The sequence below is a fragment of the Megalopta genalis genome, chromosome 1, assembly GCF_051020955.1.
Source record: "Megalopta genalis isolate 19385.01 chromosome 1, iyMegGena1_principal, whole genome shotgun sequence".
NCBI classification, from domain to species: Eukaryota; Metazoa; Arthropoda; class Insecta; order Hymenoptera; family Halictidae; genus Megalopta; species Megalopta genalis.
This window is the reverse complement of record NC_135013.1, coordinates 35,334,477-35,354,039: the sequence shown is the minus strand read 5'-3', so window position 1 is coordinate 35,354,039 and position 19,563 is coordinate 35,334,477. Positions and strand designations below refer to the sequence as shown.

Sequence of the window (19,563 nt, the reverse complement as noted above, 5' to 3'; positions counted from 1 at the left end):
ATCTATTGTTCTTATCTATGCGCTATTAGTCGCCGGGAGAAACGAGCTTTTGCTTTCGCTAAATGGACAAAGATTCAAAATGAATAAAATAAAATATAGTAAATACAAAAAAGTAAATAAAAGGAAAACGAGATAAACGTCTGTTAAAAAGAAACGGAAGTTATTTATGACGCGACCTAATAAAATCCATTATTTTCGAGCAATCGCGTACAGTAGTAAAATGTTTGTTTGGGATAAAGATCCGCAGTATCGCGCATCCGGTTGCAAAAGGTTCGGACAATACGTTGTCGAAGAGACTCGAATGGACCGGGCGAATCGATTCGCGAAATTCCGGATCGAATTTCTGGCGCAGCCACCGAGCCGTGCGCCGATAGCACAAACGCAAACAGCCGGCACAGAAGCACGCGTTAGCGAAAGAAGAAAACGACGCTCCGCCTTGCCCCCGAGCCCCTAATCATTTATTAAACCGGCAGTTGCCTCGAACACGGTGTTTACACACGGGAAATCGAGAGCTCTCCGCCCAATAACCCTCGATCGCAACCAGCCCGGAAAACTTCGGTTCTCGGCCGGGTGTTTCACGGTATACGGTAATTTCTCTCCCAGAAATGTGCGGAGGTCGGAATCGAAACCGGCAGATCCGAGTATACTAAGTCGCGATTCTTTTTACCCTCGCGGCTTGTTTTCAGAGAAACTCGGGGCGTCGGCAAAAAATGGCAGCGGCCAGCATGCCGGTGTACATTAATGCGAATACATAGCAATGCTAGGATAAAAACGACGACTTAATCTTTTTATTCCTAATTCTTTGCCACGATTCGGAGGCGATTCGAAGGCAATTCGGAGGTCACGTGACACGATTCTAAGGCAATTCGGAGACAATATGACACGATTCGAAGGCAATTCGAAGGTAATACGATACGATTCGAAGGTAATTCGAATGCAATATGACACGATCCGAAGGCAATTCGGAGGCCACGTGCCACGATTCGAATGCAATATGACACGATCCGAAGGCAATTCGGAGGCCACGTGCCACGATTCGAAGGCAATCAGACCATTTTGTATCGTCTTTCGGAAATTAGCGATAAATGTAGCAATAAATTACGTAGGCGCAGGGACTAGCGCGTAGTGAAATTCACAGCAACCCAAAATATAGCATTTCCGGGAATAGTTACTGTACTCGCTTAACAAAATGGAAATATCGCGCGGATCGTCGCCGAGTTTTACCCATAATTACCGAAAGTTTCGGGCTCTTTTGTCGGGAAACTTCGCCATCGATCGGCTCTCGGCCAGGTGGCAATGTTTGCACGTTTTTCCGACGAAGTTGCAGAACTTTTTTCGACGGAGACCAAGACAAGGAGACCGAAACTTTTGTTAAATTAAAGCCGGCACTTCGCGGAACAAAGAAAAAGCAGGGGGGGGGGGGGAAGAGCTGCCCTTGACCTTGAGAACATTTAGTTTTCGGTAAGAAGTTGATTTTTCTTGTTCGGTTGGCAAAGATGGATCAAGCCAGGGCTGCGAGTTTCTTTCGCCGCGTGTCAAATGCTATTTCTTCAAAACTCCCGACGGATTCGAGAGACGCGCGAAGCGAATAAAATAGTTAGTTAGCGATGGCGGCACCGTTGTTTCAATCCGTTTCAACTTCAACGATTTAATTCGCGGTCGTTCTGCGTCGCGCGGAGCATTCGCAACAGGTAAACGGGACGGGCGTATGTTAATTATCGGGTCGGAATTAAACCGAGGGGCTCGAAGACTAACAACCACCGGAGACGGCGATTCCGGAAACGCGGATCCTGTCGGATACAGCGAACGCCGCGATATTTTATTAAGCACTGCCGGGATTTGAAACGTACACATCCGTGGCGAATCCAGCGGTTCCCAGAGGCTGTGAATTATTGACGCTACAATGCACCTCTGAACAGCCTAGCGCACCTTGAATGAACTATGAAGCGCGTTGGGAAACGAAATATCGCGACGATCCTAGGGCTTCCTTTGCCGCTTCTACAAAGAAGTTAACCCCCGTGAATATTTTACGAATCACCGTAATAACGTTCCTCTGTGCTACCCGCGTTTGCCACGCTGGTTAACGTATCTGCTGCAACGCCGCGTCGGTCATTTATCGCTGGCATCGCGCACACGTCGCGTTCAGAAATCGATTTCAACCGTAAGACCATTATTTTATCATTTCGTTATTCCATACGCCGGAGGTGGAATTGTTTGTCGCGTTGAATTCCGCTTCAAGGAGGATTTGTTTCGTTGGACGCGTCGACGCGTTCGATTAGCACGCGCAAAGTGCACCGCATGATTTTATATAACATTCCGGCTTGTCGGACGAAACGGTAAACGTGTAATGGCCACGGTTATCTTTTCAGTGTCGTACACGCTAATTAAACGACTGTGACCGTAAACCGTGAGGAACGTCGCGACTTTTACATCGACCCGTTCGTTCGTTTCAACGGCGTTTGGGAAATGACACAAAATATGGTAAATTCTCCCCAATTTTCCTTTACTTGCAAATAGAAATGGAGAATTTGGAGAGTGAAGGTACGATTATTCGAGCCTCGCGGCTCATTTTTATAGTTTCCGATTGTCAATGGTTATAAAAACGCGGCGCAAGACTCGAATGATCGTATCTCCTCTTCCCAAATTGCCCATTTTCATTTATAATCCGGTCGTCAATTAGGTAGAATTTTCTGTATCGCATAAAATGTTCTACGAAACGGTGCGAAAATTCGTAAAGCCTCGAAATTGTCGATCGATCGTCGAAACAATCATCCAACCCGGTTCTCAGCAAGTGAAAACAGTTCGCCAATTGGGGCGTCGTTTGATTCCGTATCCTTGAAACAAATTGTAATCTTCTACGGATTAAAGCCGTCCCGAATTTCTACATAATTAGTCCGGGCACGTTCCAATCTCGAATGTCAGGGCCAGAGGTCCCTTTGAATCGCGACGCTATCGATTCGCAGGACAGTTTGCTTTCATCGGGATTCGTAGATGTATTCGCAGCAATTTGTACGCTCGAACAACTGTACGTAATATGTTCGTAGGTAATGCGACCATGGAAAAACGAAGAGGGCCACACACGCGGGCAGAGGCAATAGGACAATAGCCGAATTTCCGCTGAATAGTAGTATATAGTCATAGCGGAGCATTCACCTTTGTCTCTCTCTCTGCGGTGCAACATTATGCGTGGCCAGGGGATGTGAATAGGCGCTTCGGTGGACGGCTGAGGGCGGATCAAGGGAAGCAGAATGTGTCGGAAACAAGGGAATTCGACGAATTCCGGGCCGATCGCGGAGACGATCCGTGAAACTCGAGAGGATTGCGTTAATTACTGGGTCAATGTTTATTCGACAAGTTGCGCATCGCCTTTCCAGCTGTCCGTGCGAGCTAAATACCGTTGGTTGACCCGGACATTGTCACCGAGGGATGCACGGAGTAGCATAAACGAGATGGCTGCAGAATGCAGACATCATTTCGTCATTTTTCCACGAAAACTTTGGTAAACTCGAACAGATTTCGCGTATTCTCGCGGCTGCGAATTTTCTCGAAAAAACTATTCGGCTCGGACCATTTTCTTCGTTGACGCAATATGCAATTCTCAAGGAAATGCAACACAGCGATGGGAGTCCGCGGTGGAACCGGTCTCACCCCGTCTCCGCTGTCTTCTCGTTCGTGCGCGCCACACGGCCAAAGGGGCTTAATTGTCGTTATCCTGTCGTCTTCGGCGTTGTTCCCGGCGAATTACCCTCATTTCGAGGCAAGTTTTCGAGGTCTCGTTACCGACCTCTTTTGTTTGCGGCTGCGAGTTCCGCGCCGCGGTTGAAATAAATACGCGCAACGGGCGCTTTGCCCTTCTCCGCTCCGCTTCGGTCGCCGTCGCGCCGAGTTTCCGCTCTGTTTCCGAGCCGCGCGGGCACGGTTTCCGTCGGTTCCGCAATTTTCTCGGGATAATAAATAAACCGGGCGCGGACCCGTCGCACAGATTCTCACCGGCGACGCGAGAATCGGACGCGACGCGAGAAAGAATTTTCGCGTTTCGTTACCGCTGTCGATCGCGCGCCGCGCGAAAAATCTCTCGCGAGACACGATTTTCACGTCGTCGGAACGTTCGGTCGCGATCGTACGGAATTCGAAATGCGATAATTAATTTTTCGTCGCCCGACCGCGAACGTTTTTCTGCGGTCTTCCGCGTTAAGAAGTTCGACGTTGCCTCGATATCGGCGGAAAACTTGTTCAATCGTTCGGAAATACAATAACATCTGGACCATCTGGAAGTTCATGCATATTTAAACACACCGACACAGTGAAATTTGAAGGAATTCAAATTAGGAGAAACTGGCTCGTCCGAATGTCGGCGCTCTCGGCGAGCCGGGGGCGTAATGGAACTGCATTAACTGTTATTAAGTCTTGAAATCTGGCAATTTTGCGGAGATTTTGGTACGAAATTAAGGGAGAAAGCACCGTGAACTAATTGCAATCCGGGCCGGTTTTAAAGCGAGGAACGGACGAGTTTTCCGCATAGATCGTTTCCTCCTATAGGCGAAACGACGAAAACGTCTGTAAATCTTCCGCCTTCTCGCAATCAACGGCGGCGGCGGATCTCCATGACGCGTAAAAACCGGAATACCGATTCACTTTTAATTCCAGCGTTTCGAGCCGACATTACCGCGAACACGTATACCTTCCTTCCGCTTTCATTTCGCCGTCGAGCGCGCGACGAACGGAATTAAAACAATACCGACGCGGCGTTAACGAAACACGACGTTGGGAACGCTCGCCTGTTTCAGCCGCTTCGCAACAATGTTACGCGCCTCGCGAGAATTCTCCTCCCTTCCGGGGCGAGGGCTTTTTCTCACGCGACGTCACGGATATTATACAGTTAATTTCCGCTAAGTCTCGGCCCCGTTTTTATCAATGCCAGCCGCCGGGAGTTTTATTCTTATATTTATAGTCGCCTCCCTCGGCGGAACGGCGCCCCAGAGGACGTTCCCCTCTCGGCCGATGATAAAAAGACGAAACGATTATGCTTACCCGTGATGCCCTTCGTTACGCCGCGCCGGACAGTTTTCGTGGTCTCTGTGAAACTCTCTTAAACGGAATGTCGCCACCGCGATCGATGTATCGCGAGTTTATCGCCTCCTTGGATCGATTGCTCTTTATCGTGCGATTAACTGGCTAATTATGCAATTTCGGAATCGATGCAAACGCTTGCACACGGACGGTAAACATGAGGAAAATTTTTGGAATAGTTTCGAACAACTTCGAACGCATCCGATGTACTCGAATACCGCTTGTCGTCGACGAACGAAAATTAGGACAGCTTCGAACGTCTGCGAACAGCGTTCAAACACGTCCGAAAATTCGGCTCGGCGCTGATCGCGCGAATGTCGGACACTTCTAAACACAAATAATTTTTAGAAACTTTCAAACCGTTCCAAACACAACTGGACACTCGGACATGTTGTCGCGTTGTCGTTTCAAGAATGATTTTCTATTCCGAACGTCGAAGCAACTTCTTCGAAAATAATATTCGGTGTCTCGAACAGCTTCTCTTTATACCCTGAATCTTGGACGAATGCTTTCGCGAAGAATTTCCAGGACTAAAGAATGAATAATACACGAGTCTTACTTGCAGTAGAGGAAAATGGAGACGGCGACTATCAGGGTGAACAGGGAGAGACTGTAACCGATGAAGTAGATCGTGGTCGAGACGATTTCCGTTCCGCCTTCGATCGAGGTCTCGTGCACGTCTCTGCAGAGGCTGTAGTTGGAATAGTTGCTCCAGGTCCCATCGGGCAAGCACCAACGGCTCACGTTCTCTGGAAGAACAAAGGTCACGGGGCCGCGTGTTAGTATTCACGGTTTAATGCTAGATTTTTCAACGGGCTCTCGCGAGATGTATAATGACTTTATTACCGGCGAAGCGAGCTCTGGGGAACGTGTCAGACGGAATACGAAACACGATTTTTCTGTTCACGGACGACTGCGTTCAACGTATCGCGACGACCCGGAGTGCCTAACCGAGAGAGGTCCTAGAAACTTTCGAGCCAATTCGGTCCACCGTGAAGCTTTTTTTAAACGACGCGACAAGAGAATTTCTGCCGATTTTATACTCGCCGCCTATCAATTCCATACTTTGCCCGAGTACGACGTAATCACGATTGTTACGGAAAGTTTGTCGTGATTTGTAAAACGGAATATAATGGCACAGGAGCCTTGAGCAAGAGGTCCTCGAAAGTTCGAAGCTCGTTCAACTTTAACTTCTCTAACGATACAACGACGATCGCGTCTCTTTCGGATTATACGCGCCACCGATGGTTCATTTTCATTAAATGTACTATAAATTGTTGGGGGAAGGTTCGTTATAATTTATGGAACAGGATACGCGAGGTAAGCAAGAGCTTGAGATACGCGTTCTTGGAAGTTCGAAGCGAGCTGGACCCTCCGCGGAGGATTTTTAACGAACCGCGCGATAATTGTGATACTTTTTAATCTTATGTCCTATCAATTGCACATTTTAATGAGATGTAACGCACTCTCGATGCTCCCAAGAGAGGCATTTATGTAGTAATTTACGGAACGGCCGGAGAGAGTCCTATTAAATCCTCGAGAGTTGCAAGCAAGTTGAACCCCCTCGAGACTATTTTCAACAAAGAACAAGATAACTGTGCTCCTTCTGGATTCGCGCTTCATTAATTCTACATTTTAACTTTCATAAACTACGGTCGCGACCGGCATAAAAATATTGCAGCATCGGAATTTCGTCGAACGGCCGGAAATTTTCGTAGCGGAAGGACCGAGTATCGAGCAGGCTATGGTTGTCGTTTACGTTGGAGTTACGGTAAAAAATGGACGATTTGGGAGCTCGCTTTTATAGTTACCGAATAACTATAAAGTTAAGCCGCAAGAGCCGGAGCAATCGCACCTCCTCTTCCCTAATTGTCCATTTTTGTTTCCAAGCCGCGAGCGCCGATCGGGAAAAATTTACCGTAATTCGAAGTTCTATATAAAATAGAGGGTGAACAAATTTCGAGCAGCCGGATATTGCGATTTAGCAGCTGTAAAGTTTCGTTTGCAATTTGAGTTTGTGGGGACAACGGGGGCAGTTTGCGTAAATTATTTTTCGCAGGCAAAAGGGAGGTCGCTCCCGATATCTCATCCGCTATTTTTCGACAGTACAGAGAGGAGAGAGCCCGTCCACAATTTCCCCTCTCGTCTGAAACTTTCCATCGGCTCGCAATCAATATTCTCCCATGTGCAGCGTTTAAATATAAATGTCGGGAGCGCCCCGTCGCCGGAAGCGAACGGAATCGCGGATTTTTCGCAGATAATCTCCCGCCCCTCGAATAATGGCGACGGTGAATCACGTAGCGGCCGGAATATTGCTCCTAAACGCCTCCTTATCTCCCTTACGGGAGATACCGGCGACGTTGGCATAGCACAGTGACTTCGCGAGTTTACGAAATATACTTCGACACTCGATACATCGGACAATGAAGCCCGTTTTATCCAGCTGCTTCCTTTCAAAATGGATATTCCAGTTTTTCATCGCTTCGATATCGTTTCGCGAACAGAGATCCACCGTCGTTCTTATTTCCCGGGTCTTGCGCGAACATATGCGACGATCGTGTCGTCGGCGCGGAATAGAAAGGACCCAGCTGATTAGATTGTCCTTAAAGGTTTTTTTAATGAGTATAATAAAGTATAATAAATTGAAGAAAAATTGAGCGCACTGCTCGCGATAGTACCTTATCTCTCAGGGAATTAATAAAAAACAATACTCTACTTTTGTCTTCGAGAAATCTTCAATTTTCTGATTTTTTTTTTGGTTTTTGATTTTTGATAACCACAGTTTGCAACCGGAAAATCTGAAAAAATTCTATAACGTGCGGCTCGACGTCCAAAATAAGCCATATTTTTCCAGAATTTTAAAAAGCCACCGAAGGGAGGAAATGGGTGGGAAAGCTAACTACCCTCAGGGACTAGTTACAGGGTTGAAATTTTGCACGGATGAGTTTTTCTCGATCAGCCATCTGAACGGTATTATACTCGTTAAAAAACCTCTAAGGGCAATTTTGACCATTTTAATTGACCCGTAATAAAGGGCTGAGCTCTTTCAAGGTAGAGCCGCGATTAAAATTAACACGGTCCACGTTCGTACGTAAATGACAGTTTTCGAATCTCTACGAATGTTTATTCAAGCAGCGTTGGCAATCCAGCTGGATCGAACAGTTCGGAAGTTGGAGTCGAAAGGTGCAGCAGGAAATTCCACGATTTTCGCATTGGAAAATTTGTTTGCGTTCAATAAATCTCTCGAAATGTGTTTTTGAAATCTGTCTTTGCCAGCAAATGGCTTCGAGTCGCGGAGAGCGCACAATGGAACAAAATGGCCCCGAGGTATTCGGCGTCAACCCCCTTCGGAAAGGGTTGAAAGTTCACCGGCGAAGTCAATTTGCATATTATATTCTGCATTCAGCTGCAACGTGAAGCAACGATGATTATTTTATTATTATGGAACGGAATAATTGAAGATAAACTTTAAAAACTAGTAGATGCTGACGAGGTTAACGATGATACCACACCGGGTCGGACAAGATGGCGGATAATAATGATTGATTTATTACCTTAATTCGTGATTATCTGAGAGTTAGAAAAATCCATTGGTGTGGACAATTAATTACTAAATTTCTTTCTTTGGAATCAATATCGCGATAAAAATGGCATAAAATGTCAATAAACGTGGTCCTCTTTATAAAATAACACAAAAACATCATTTTGAAAATCTCTTCGTAGGTAATAAATTCCGAAATAATCGTTTTCACTATATTTCTCGTAAAAGAGATACCGTAACTCACGTGACCCCTGTCCAATGGATCAAAACTGCCTCCCATTTCGCTATCGCGAACTATAAATTTCCAGATAAAAATCCATGATCCCAATTTTCCCATTGTACAATAATCTCCCTGCCAAATAGGCGCGCCCGTAAAAATCTGTTTCCACAATTTGTCCCCGTTGGTAAACGGCTCGAGGATACAGTACAATGCGCGTACAACCATAATCCGTCGCAGAACGGTCACAATAGATCGAAATGGCCCGGGGACATTTCGCGGCAGCCCCTCGGCAACGGTTAAAGGTTCAGAGCGCAGAGGTGAACGCTCGATTCCCCGTATAAACAGTGAATTACGTATTCCGTCGTGGTTTTTTTATCCGTGTGGACGCTACAATACCGAGCTGTCCGTCGAAAATCACCCCGAGAAAGGATCGTGTGACACCGGACGCCATTTATACAGACCGTCACGGATATCGGTCGACGCGGCGTTTTGCATTATTCAGCGCCGACGAAAGAAAGCGACGAACCGAATCGATAAAAGACAAGACGGAAAGGCCTAAAACGGCTAAAACTGGACCGGTCTCTCTCTCTCTCTCTCTCTCGGCCTTCGTGCGAGCAGCTCTTTCTTCATTTGCATCGGTGTCCAGCTTTCGTCGTGTCACGGCTTTGCGCGGCGGTCGCTGGATAATTAATGAAGTAGCGCGATACGCCGCCAACGGGACACCTTCGTTGAATATTCCCTTCTTTGAAATCAGCGTCGCGAATTAATTAGGAGAAGGACTGACGAGATCAAAGTCCGACCGTGTCGCTTGCACGCTTCGCGCAGTGCGCTGCCGGTGGCCATTTATTTTCTTCCAGGGAAAATTGAAGATATAAGTCGGCCGGATCGACGCTGCGATCTTAAAAATGACTCCTTCTGTTCGTTTTCACCGAAATTGTTGTTTCGCGATCGTATAGGATCGGTTTGATCAATGCTCCATCGTGGAATGGGCATTTCATTGCTTTGTTCGAATATGCATGAACGCGAAATTGAAAATTCTTTACGGGAATCGGGCTTGAAATATTGTTCGCTTTGAGAATAATTGTCCTTGCTGTTTCGAGGCTGTAATCGAGAATAAACTTCACTGTGCAACATATGTTTAATCTATAGTTCGAATACGTACGGATGAATGTACGAACGAAGACAAAAATTTCGATCGAAACGCATATTCTTATTATCCTAAGTACAATCGCAAATAAATAGATTTGCTATCAATTGATGGAATCGATTTGCTATTTATATATTATATGTAAATGATTGTACAATCTTGCTTCACGAGTGAACATTGTTTTATTTAAATTTATCCAAGAGAAAAGATGACAAAAAATTGTTTTCTCTGAAAATTCGACTCTCGCTAATTTGAAAAGCTTCAAAGCGGAAACAGGGAGATTAATGCTGAAACTAATCGCTCGGTTGACAGCAAAGAACGTCGGGAGGTCGTGGTGGTGGTGGTGGTCCGGAGACTGAAGTTGCAGGGAGGAAATTAAAATCGCTTCCAGAAAAGATATTTAATTATTTACACGAGACAAAACCGAGCACGCGTTTTTTCCCGTAGAATTTTATTTCTCCCCGGGAATATCAGAGGGACTGGAATTCCTCGTTCCGAGAAAATTAATCCCCAGTTTCGAAATAAGATGGCGGCCAGCTGGTCTTCGGCTGACGAGCTTTCGCCGTTCATGACCGTTCAGGGGAAATCCCGGCTATAGCTGCTCGCTTATGGCCGCGATCCTCTTTTCCAGCTTTACTTCGGCCCTTGTACTCCGGGGGAGAAAGATTGAGTTTTCTCCGTGTGTCCAGCCCGCGTCGGAGCAATTCTTCCTTAATCACTATCTCTGTTTGCAGACCGTCCGCGCCATTTCTCGGAGAGACGCGGCGCGAGTAAACTTCGCAGCTTTCGTCGAAATACGAAGACGCAAGCTGCGAGTTTAAGACGCGAGCTTTCAGTTTCGATCCCCGGGGGGACGGGGAAATTTCGTGGCTCGTTCAGCCCTGCGACCGTGTTCTGTTACAATACATTAACCCAGTCCATTTGCGAGGTTTCAACTACGCGAAGCTACGGGGGAAACTGCGGACTTGTACACGCGCGTACATTAGCGCGTAATATTGTTCGGATACATTATCATAAATTTTTAGGACTGGGCGCGAGGGAGCTGCGCCATTAGAACTCTGGATCTCGCTGGTCGCCGCCATCTTGTTCGCGGAGGATATTTCTTTTCAGCACCGGCGACCTTTCGAACCGAAACAGCGTATTTCAATTACGAGGGTTCTTTCTACGGTTCCGTTCTCGCTTTCTTACTTCCGCGCGGAAAAATTGCAAGAATCATTTTTCCGATGAAAATCGGAACGTCGGCTTTGCTCGAACGGACTTCGCTCTCGATCGTTTCGAAAAATGGGACGCGGAGGATCGCGTCGCGCGATCGCACAATCGCCGCAGCGGCGGCAACGATATCTGTCGGCGAAGCGAACTTTTCGTGCAAAATCCGGCGACAGGTATTTTCCGTGGGGCGAAAGTATCGACTGGACGTTATTTTGCATTGTGCGCCATTTGTGACGCGTTGCGACGGTTCGACTCGCGGGGTCAGCTTAAAAAGAGGACGCGGGAATCGACACGGGAATATCGAACGATAATCGAGAGGGCACTACGTCGAATCGGCTTCCACGTGGAAGAGGTACTTTTGCCGCGTTGTTCTCTTTCCCGCGTTCGCCGCTATTTCGACGCGGACAAAGGAAACGCGGGATTGGAAAGGAATCGAAGTGGATCTAATTTCCTCTGGCCGGACCGATTCGCGGTAAACGATCACCGTTACCGTCGCTGTGCTCGACATAGGAATGGAAATCTCTCTGCTTAACTCTCATTGCTTTCCTTAACGCACTGCTTCCACTTGCTTCCGCTTGCCCCTTTATTTAATTAAAAAGGACACTCGTTTTAAGCTACCGTCGACCACGTTTGACCGTTTAATTCTACATTCGGTCCGATTAGAATCGTTCAAAGATGCCCGAGGAGAAAGTTATTTCGAATGACCTGAGGGATCACCCCTTTCCAGGTGTAAACATAATTATGGGACACCCTGTATAGAATTTTTCAGGCTGTTAAATTGGCAGTCCAAGCGTTGAAACGACAACGTTAACTTTTTTCACCGCGGCTGCGATCATAAATTATTCTAGCAGTTCAGTAAAGTTTCGTTACTTTTTATCAACTTTGTTTGGAAGAACATTTTGGTATCGCATGGCGGATGACGTTTACAGACGTCACATTTTTAGCTCTTGGTATTGTTTCGCGTTCGTTCGAAGAGAATCTTCGATATTATTGCCGCGACGTTTAATTATCCCGACGGAAGGGATTCTGGGAACATCGTATATATACATAGTTATATATGTATACAGTTTGTTTTCGAGATTAATCGCAACCGTTGCGCAACTGCAACAACCGCCGTTCTGCGTGCGCCAAGTGAAATTAACTTTATGCAAATTTTTATCCAACGGTGTAACGCATTGTGTAATATACCGGAATGTTGTGCCGGTTTCCTTTGCCGAACTTCTTTCGTGCGCCATAATTGACTGCACTTAATTAAACGTTACGACTGCATGTAGATGCCCGCGATGTTCGCGATTCCGATACGTTGTAAGAAGTACATAGCCGAGGATTCGTTGACGATATTGTTTTCGAATTAATTTCAATTGTAGTTAATTGCATATCGCATCGATCAAATTCAACGAGCAACGTATCGGAAATCGTTCGATCTTTATCGTCGTAGACGCGTACAAATTCAATTCAACGGCGAATTATAAAATATTTCCGTGACAACTTCTCGGACAGTGATTAAAGATTGCAAATTTGAAAGTTCTATCTAACGCGTGGAAGTTTTAAACGCGATCGATGAATATTCCCAAAGGGTCCTTAATTGATATCGTTTCTCACGGTGGACGATCCAGTAGATTATGAGTTTTTCATCGGGAAGAAACTTCATTTTTCATCGTCCGACCGGCTCGCTTTGAACGTCGATCACCGTGATCGCACCTTATTCTCTGTTCGACGTTGATAGAGCTGTAAAAATGACAGAACGCTGCGGCCGTCGTCTTCTACTTCAAAAAATTAGGTAGAAATATCGCGTTTCATAATTCACCGTCCGAAAGAGCAAGATGCATCGCAGGAAGCATCGATAGCATTGATTATCATGGATTGATAATATATATTAATATATATTATATACAGTAATCATTGATCGCGCTTGATCTTTCCTGGACCAGCGATTAAAGGGAAACCGAGAAATATGTTATAGAAAAATAATCCCCAATAGTTGGCTCTCCGAGAAGGTTCAACCCCGACCGCAAAAGTTGAAAATCTACGAGAAGCACGCGTACAATCGGGTAATCCGCCGATAATTCAACGTTAATTATCACGACCACGCTCCGACGCTAATTAACGGGTAGCAAGAAATATCCTGCGGATACAATACTTGGTAATTCGATATCTAGAAATATTCGACTCCATTCATAAGAACCGGAAAACGCGCTCGAGAGCCGTCAAGGGTCGTCGATAATTCAAGAGTTCGCATCTTTGATAGAACGAACGAAGTTCGAAGAGAGAAGTCGCCTGTGCGATCTATATCCGCCGGTTAAATGATTCAGGAGATCGATGGGTCGGACGAGCCGGTATTAATATCTCGCGGAGAAATGATTCCGCGTCGAATCTTACGCGATAATAACCGACGCATGCTTTATTTACGATCCAACGCACCGCTCGTAATTCCGAATTCTCCGTAATGCGGAATAATTCTGATCTAAGCTTGGTCCGGCGGTGCGTCGATCGATAATCCCGGCCGGCTGTGTGCTCCGCGACTTCGGAGAACGGTGCAACACGACTGCATACTGCATCGTGACCAGAGGCTGCACCGGATGTTCCTACGAGCTCCGATATGTCAACGCTAAACGGGTGCAGAAAGCGGTCAGATAAAAACGTAAAACCTCCGTATTTGTCACGTGTTTGCCAACGCGATGCCAAGGTAATTAGTGGCACGCGTGTCCGGTTCACGATACGGAGGAGAGAGCTCGATTCAATTTGTTACAAAGCCGGCCAACTTTCCGCGATAATTCTGTCGCAATTAACGTCGTTCGAGGGAAAGAATTTCGAAATTTTATATCGTACGCCGCCGGCGCGAATGCAGCCTTCACCTTAATTAGCTTCATATTGTATTTACTCGGCGCTGCAGTTACCTGCGCCGCAGTCGAGATTGCAGCTAACGCGAAATTAACGGAGACAATTCAACTCGCCTAGAATGCTATCCTTGGATCGTGGATCTTTACGGTTGCCCGACTAGGAAATTCTTGGAGGTTAACAGGACGCGATTTCATAGTAATTTATACAACTTTTAGACCGCTTTCGCTCCGAAGAGTTCGTCGATGTTCGTTAATATTCGATTCGTTCGAACGAAATCAAAACGTTCTAATCGAATTCTAGTATCCAGTGCACCGTATCTCGTACTTTTCTTTAAATCGCGTCATTTATAGTACGCGACGAAGAATTTACTTGTATTTCTAAAATAATCCCTTTTTCTCAATCCCATCAGTTTTCATTAGAATTCCTGAAAAAGAAGGCTCTGAAATATCGCAGCAAGCTTCCAGATGTTACAGGAAGAATTTCGAACGGTTTAGCAACCCTCGTTGCACTTTTCCACAGCACTATCTATTTCTCTGATCCCATCGGATTCCATTAAAACCTATTATAGTAATGTCTCCCTTACTGACGCTCAGACGGTCCACTAAATTGGATAATTTGGGAAGAGGAGATACGATTATTCGAGCCTTGCGGCTCGTTTTTATAATTGTGAACAATTTATAACTATAAAAATAAACCGCGAGGCTCGAATAATCGTATCTCCTCTTCCCAAATTGTCCATTTTTGTGCGCAATCTGGACGTCAATTAGAGAAACATTACTGTACAAACCTGCGATTGGGGCGCTTTGGAGACCGCAGAGTTCATACTTGAACGCTTCGACGTCTCCGCGCCCCCGTAAACCGTTCGATTCCATAAAAAGATATCAGCGCAACGAATTAAAATTTACTCGCCGGTAGAAACCCGTGGAAATATTTCAAGCACGTTTCTAATTAATTTTTGTAACGACCGAGCTCCTTTGAGCGTGTTTTATTCGACGAAAGTTTCCGGGGCCCCGCGTATAATAATTACACGGTCGCGAGCGACAAGGCGGTTCGTTAGGAAAGCGGCGCCAATTAAGTTCTGATTAATAAACATCCTCCGATCGGGCTTCGAAATTGGTAGAACATTCCGTTCGATCGTGGGTCACCTCCTGTCTCGTGTGTGAACGTCACCGCGTCGAATCAACGACTCCGGGAATAGCCCCGAGAGACTCGCGAGCTGCGAACGCGTTGAGCCCGCCAGGAAGCGTTAAGTCAACTCGGTTGCAAGATGATCGTACATTAATTATCAGGCCGCGCCCTGCGGATCTAACCGTGATTAAAGCGAGACCCGGCGAGTTCTTTAGCCTGCCGTTCGCTGCTCCCCCGGCCGAGTGTTCTCGGTGCCGCGGCGGCGCGTGGTTGCATTTAATTGCACCGGCGGATTTCCGAACGATTGTTAGGCTTGGCGCGCGTTCACTTGGATGCCATTATCGAGAGCGGTGTTTGCGTTTCAGAGAATTAGCCTTTCCCGGCTGTCGGTACACTGCGATTCAAATCGAATCTATTTTACAATTGCTTTCTGGACTAAATTTGCTGGGTGTTCATTTTAATCCTTTGTCGTTCCCATTTAAAGGACTGCTATTAGAATAGGGTGACCGTGTTCCTGTAAATTGCCGCTTAAATTTGCCGAGCCCGAGTGGAATTTGATGTCCAATCGCAGAGAAAAAAGCGTGAAAAATAAACTACAAGAGTTACCGTTAAAATTATTTCTTCACCTGATTTTAAATAAATTTTTGCAACAAAGTAATAATCTACTCGCTTGATAGTTCCACCCAGTGTTTCTACAATAGAACGCTATACAAATTCCAGTATGCAAATTCGAATGAAGCAAGAGCGAAAGGGTTAAAAAAGATCTGGATATCCATGGTTCTGTATCGGAGGATTGCGTATCCACTTTGACAGTCGCTGTCTAAGGTCTGCTCACTCGTTCATCAATTTCAAAAATCGAGCTTTCATCGAATCGGTTTGCATTACTTTACCATAACGAAATCCATTAGCAAGAGCCGGCACCTAAAAATCGACAAAAGTGGACAGCAACCGACGCGATCGTTCGCAGCTTCGGCCGCACACAGTCAACAGGGCGACCCTGGACGTGTTTCATTCGGTGCTTATCAATTAAATTTCTCGATGGGAATCGCATTAATCACCGGCGTGTACAATGGCGCGTCAATCAATATATTAAACAGATTCTCTGGTAAATTCGCCAAGCGTACCGGAATAAAAAGCATTAGCATTTGACAATGGCTGCGGGAGCTGCCCCATCGAATTCGATTCGTCTCGTTATCGATCCCCGGATGAGAGGTTTACAGTTGTCTAGCAATTCAATCGTCGAGTTTGCAGATGATTCTCCGAGCCCTCTTAATTCGCGCCGCCGTTTTCACCCATGACTTTCTACCGTGACTCTTATAATTGGATTATGGTCACTTATGCAGATTCTTGCGAAGTGTTCAGCTTGTTGGACGTTAGAAACTTATGCGATATAAACTTTGTATTTTCCGTTACGATTTGGAAATACCAAGAGCGCACGAATATATTGGTGATCTATTTATTTCACGCTTTTACAGTTTATATTTTAATTCAGCAAACTGCGTTCGTTCGATTATCTGTATATAATTTCATATTTCAGAGTTACAGTGTATAAAAATTAAAATTGTTTGGATTGGAACGTGTAATATTTATGAAACTAGAACGAATCTTTGAAAAGATACACCTTTCATGCTACATTAAAATAAGCGAACACGCCGAAGTAGAACTTCATTTTAAAATAATTGAAATGAATTCTGAAAATTTAAATATGCGAGAATCTCTGCGCGCGTTACACATTTTTAGTCGAGTTTCGAGCAGCGATTCGTGGATACCGAATATAACAATAGAGCTTTCCCTGTAAATTTTCAGCGGTGTTCTCTACACAGGCGCACGGGGAAGAAATCAGTTCGCAATCGGAGCGAGCAGGCTCGAAATTTCCACGGAGGGGAACAGCGATCGAGGGAAACGAAATTTAGTTAAACGCATTGTGGTCACTTTGTCCCGGTCTGACTATAGACAGTCGCATACCGCTGGCCGTACGGCTGACCGCGCACCGATTTATCTACTTGTCGGTGTACCACCGCACGCAGACTTATGCTACTTATTGCTCTACGAACCGTGCAGGTCGTCGCCACGGTGGATTTTCCATCGATCATGCTAACCGGAGAAAAATTTCAATATACCGTTCTGCCGGCTCGACCGACTGGAAACCGGATAGAAAATATTCCTTGCAAATGAAAATATTTATTGCGCCGGGAAGCAGCGGAGAACGTCTTATCCGACGTTCTAAAAGTTTCGTGAAAACGAGAAGAAGACGCGGCGCGAAGCTCGTTCATTCGGCTATCGAGCTCGACAATTTATGGCAGGCTCGTGCCGTCGATTGGTGCTCGGATAACGCGTGTTCTGTCGTTTCTGCTTGGCGGGAATACTAATGCGCGCGGCTGTCGAACTTTCGAAGTCGGTTATCTCGGAAACAATGCTCTCGAATAGAAAAATTCAATTCCAGCCATTCGACGTTGGTTTTCAGCGAGAATCCGCTCGGAATATCAATTTCTCCGAGCGGCAAATATTTCAGACGGTTTTCCACGGGTTTCCAGCTGATAGATTCGAAGAAAATTATTCAAATTACGGACGGGTCACGCGAGGACCGATAAAAAATCGTGATCACGGGGCCGTGGATCGACGATCGCGTTTTCAGATTGGTGGCAGACGAAGCGGTGGTCGCGCGCGCGCGCGCGCGTCGAAATAAAAATAATTGCTCGACACGGCCTTAATGAGAAACGTTTTCCAACGATGGAATCGACGACGCCGGCGAGGCGAAATCGAATTACCGGGCGACTCGATTAACGGCCGCGGCACACAAAGCAATTAGAACGGCGAACGATAATTTGATTTATCGTTCGTCTCCGATGATAAAATTCTAGCCGGCTATCCTTTTAGTATCTCTTTTCTTTCCGATTTGTTCGCGCGGTGGCCGATCGAGTGACGAAAGCGCATTGGGTCGATTAAAAGTTCGAGCTTTCGTGGATGGCTAATGGAGTTCCCAGCTCGTCCGAGTGTCGGGTAACATTCATTCACCCAGAGGAACCCGGTTAATGAGCGTTTCCGGCCAATTTCCCGCACGGATTGCTCCGAAAAATTCGCCCAGAGACTGCTCTAACGGAGCAACGATTTTTTCCATAATAATAAGATACACACAAGTTCGAACGACGGGGTTGAATCGAGTAATTTTTACGATATCCTTATTTGGTCTTTGGTAAAAAGGATTGCTTCAATTTCTGTAGAAAAAGTTGCGAATGTTAAAACTTTCCGTGTCGTTTTAAATTGCTCGAAGGAACACAATGGCGCTATTCGTCTGCATTTATTTAAATTACAAGTTGCGTGGATCTCAAAGGGCCGTTGGAATCTTGGGTAATTATGGGCTGTTGTAAGAACTGTCGCTGAAATGCCGCAGACAAAATGAATATTTTTTCTCTCGGCGAGCTTTTAATAAAATTAGTCCCTGGACAATGAAGTTTGCGTAGAAAGCTTCTTAAAAAAATCCGGCGAAAATGTTTCCCAAATAACAATGGAACCCGTTGTTTGTTCATTCGGTTTTACGGTCCACAAAGGGTCCCGGATTACCATTTAATCATTGACTGCCGTTAATACCGCGCGACGGGAGAGCCCGTCGGTGACGTTACGCTATACAATTCGGCAATATTTCGAAGATTAAAGGGTCCGTTTCAATCCGTCGGCTTATATTCACGGACAGATCCAATTAGTATCGCTGGTCGATCGTTCCAGATTACCGACGATCCCGACATTTCGAGCGACGATCGCCGATTCCTGTGTTTTTGATACACCGTGACGCGCTCTAAACCCTTCGGGCCCGTCGCGTTTCATCAAAGTGCCGGGGCCGCTTTTGATATTTTTACAGAAACATTCCAGGCTGTTATCGCATCCATTTTGGAAACATTCGCAACGCAAGCTTAGGCAACGCAACTTTTGAAACGCTCTACGAACAATTAAATTCTATTAAATTCGCAGGCCGCGTTTTTGTGGTCGAAGGTTAAATTCGCAACACCCGGTGCATGGGACTCGGGATGTCAAATTGCACGTGTCCGCATATATTCGCGAGATCTGTTCTTAATTTCCGGGCTCGCTTATTTCCGGCTTGAAATTAAGACCGGCTCATGCCGGTGGCTTAGGCGCGTCGATTTTAAGATGATAGCCAACAGGAGATGATTTCACGGGACCTCGGCTCGAAAGGGGGATTTATTTCGCAAAGTTATTGGAAATCTTTGAGCCGGTAATCCCTGCGAGATCACCGAAAATTGTTCGCCGCTTCTTTTTACGCTATTACCTCCGGCTACTTATGGTTTCGACAGACGCTCTTCATCGAAACTTCGACCGCGCATTTCCACCCCTTCCGATGCACAGGGTGTTTCTGAAATAAAAATTTTCCTACTGTAAACCGTAATTGTACCA

General features: G+C 45.9%; 1 protein-coding gene across 4 annotated transcripts in view; it reads right to left on the bottom strand.

Annotated features, from left to right (window-relative positions):
* The window catches only part of Dh44-R1 (Diuretic hormone 44 receptor 1), a 93,697-nt gene that overhangs the window by 14,425 nt on the left and 59,709 nt on the right, over nucleotides 1-19,563 (bottom strand). For all 4 annotated transcript variants that reach the window (XM_033466177.2, XM_033466179.2, XM_033466180.2 and 1 more), the window contains exon 3: nucleotides 5,630-5,819. In XM_033466177.2, coding sequence (XP_033322068.1) covers nucleotides 5,630-5,819 — 190 coding nt within the window. The remainder of the gene's footprint in view (nucleotides 1-5,629; nucleotides 5,820-19,563) is intronic.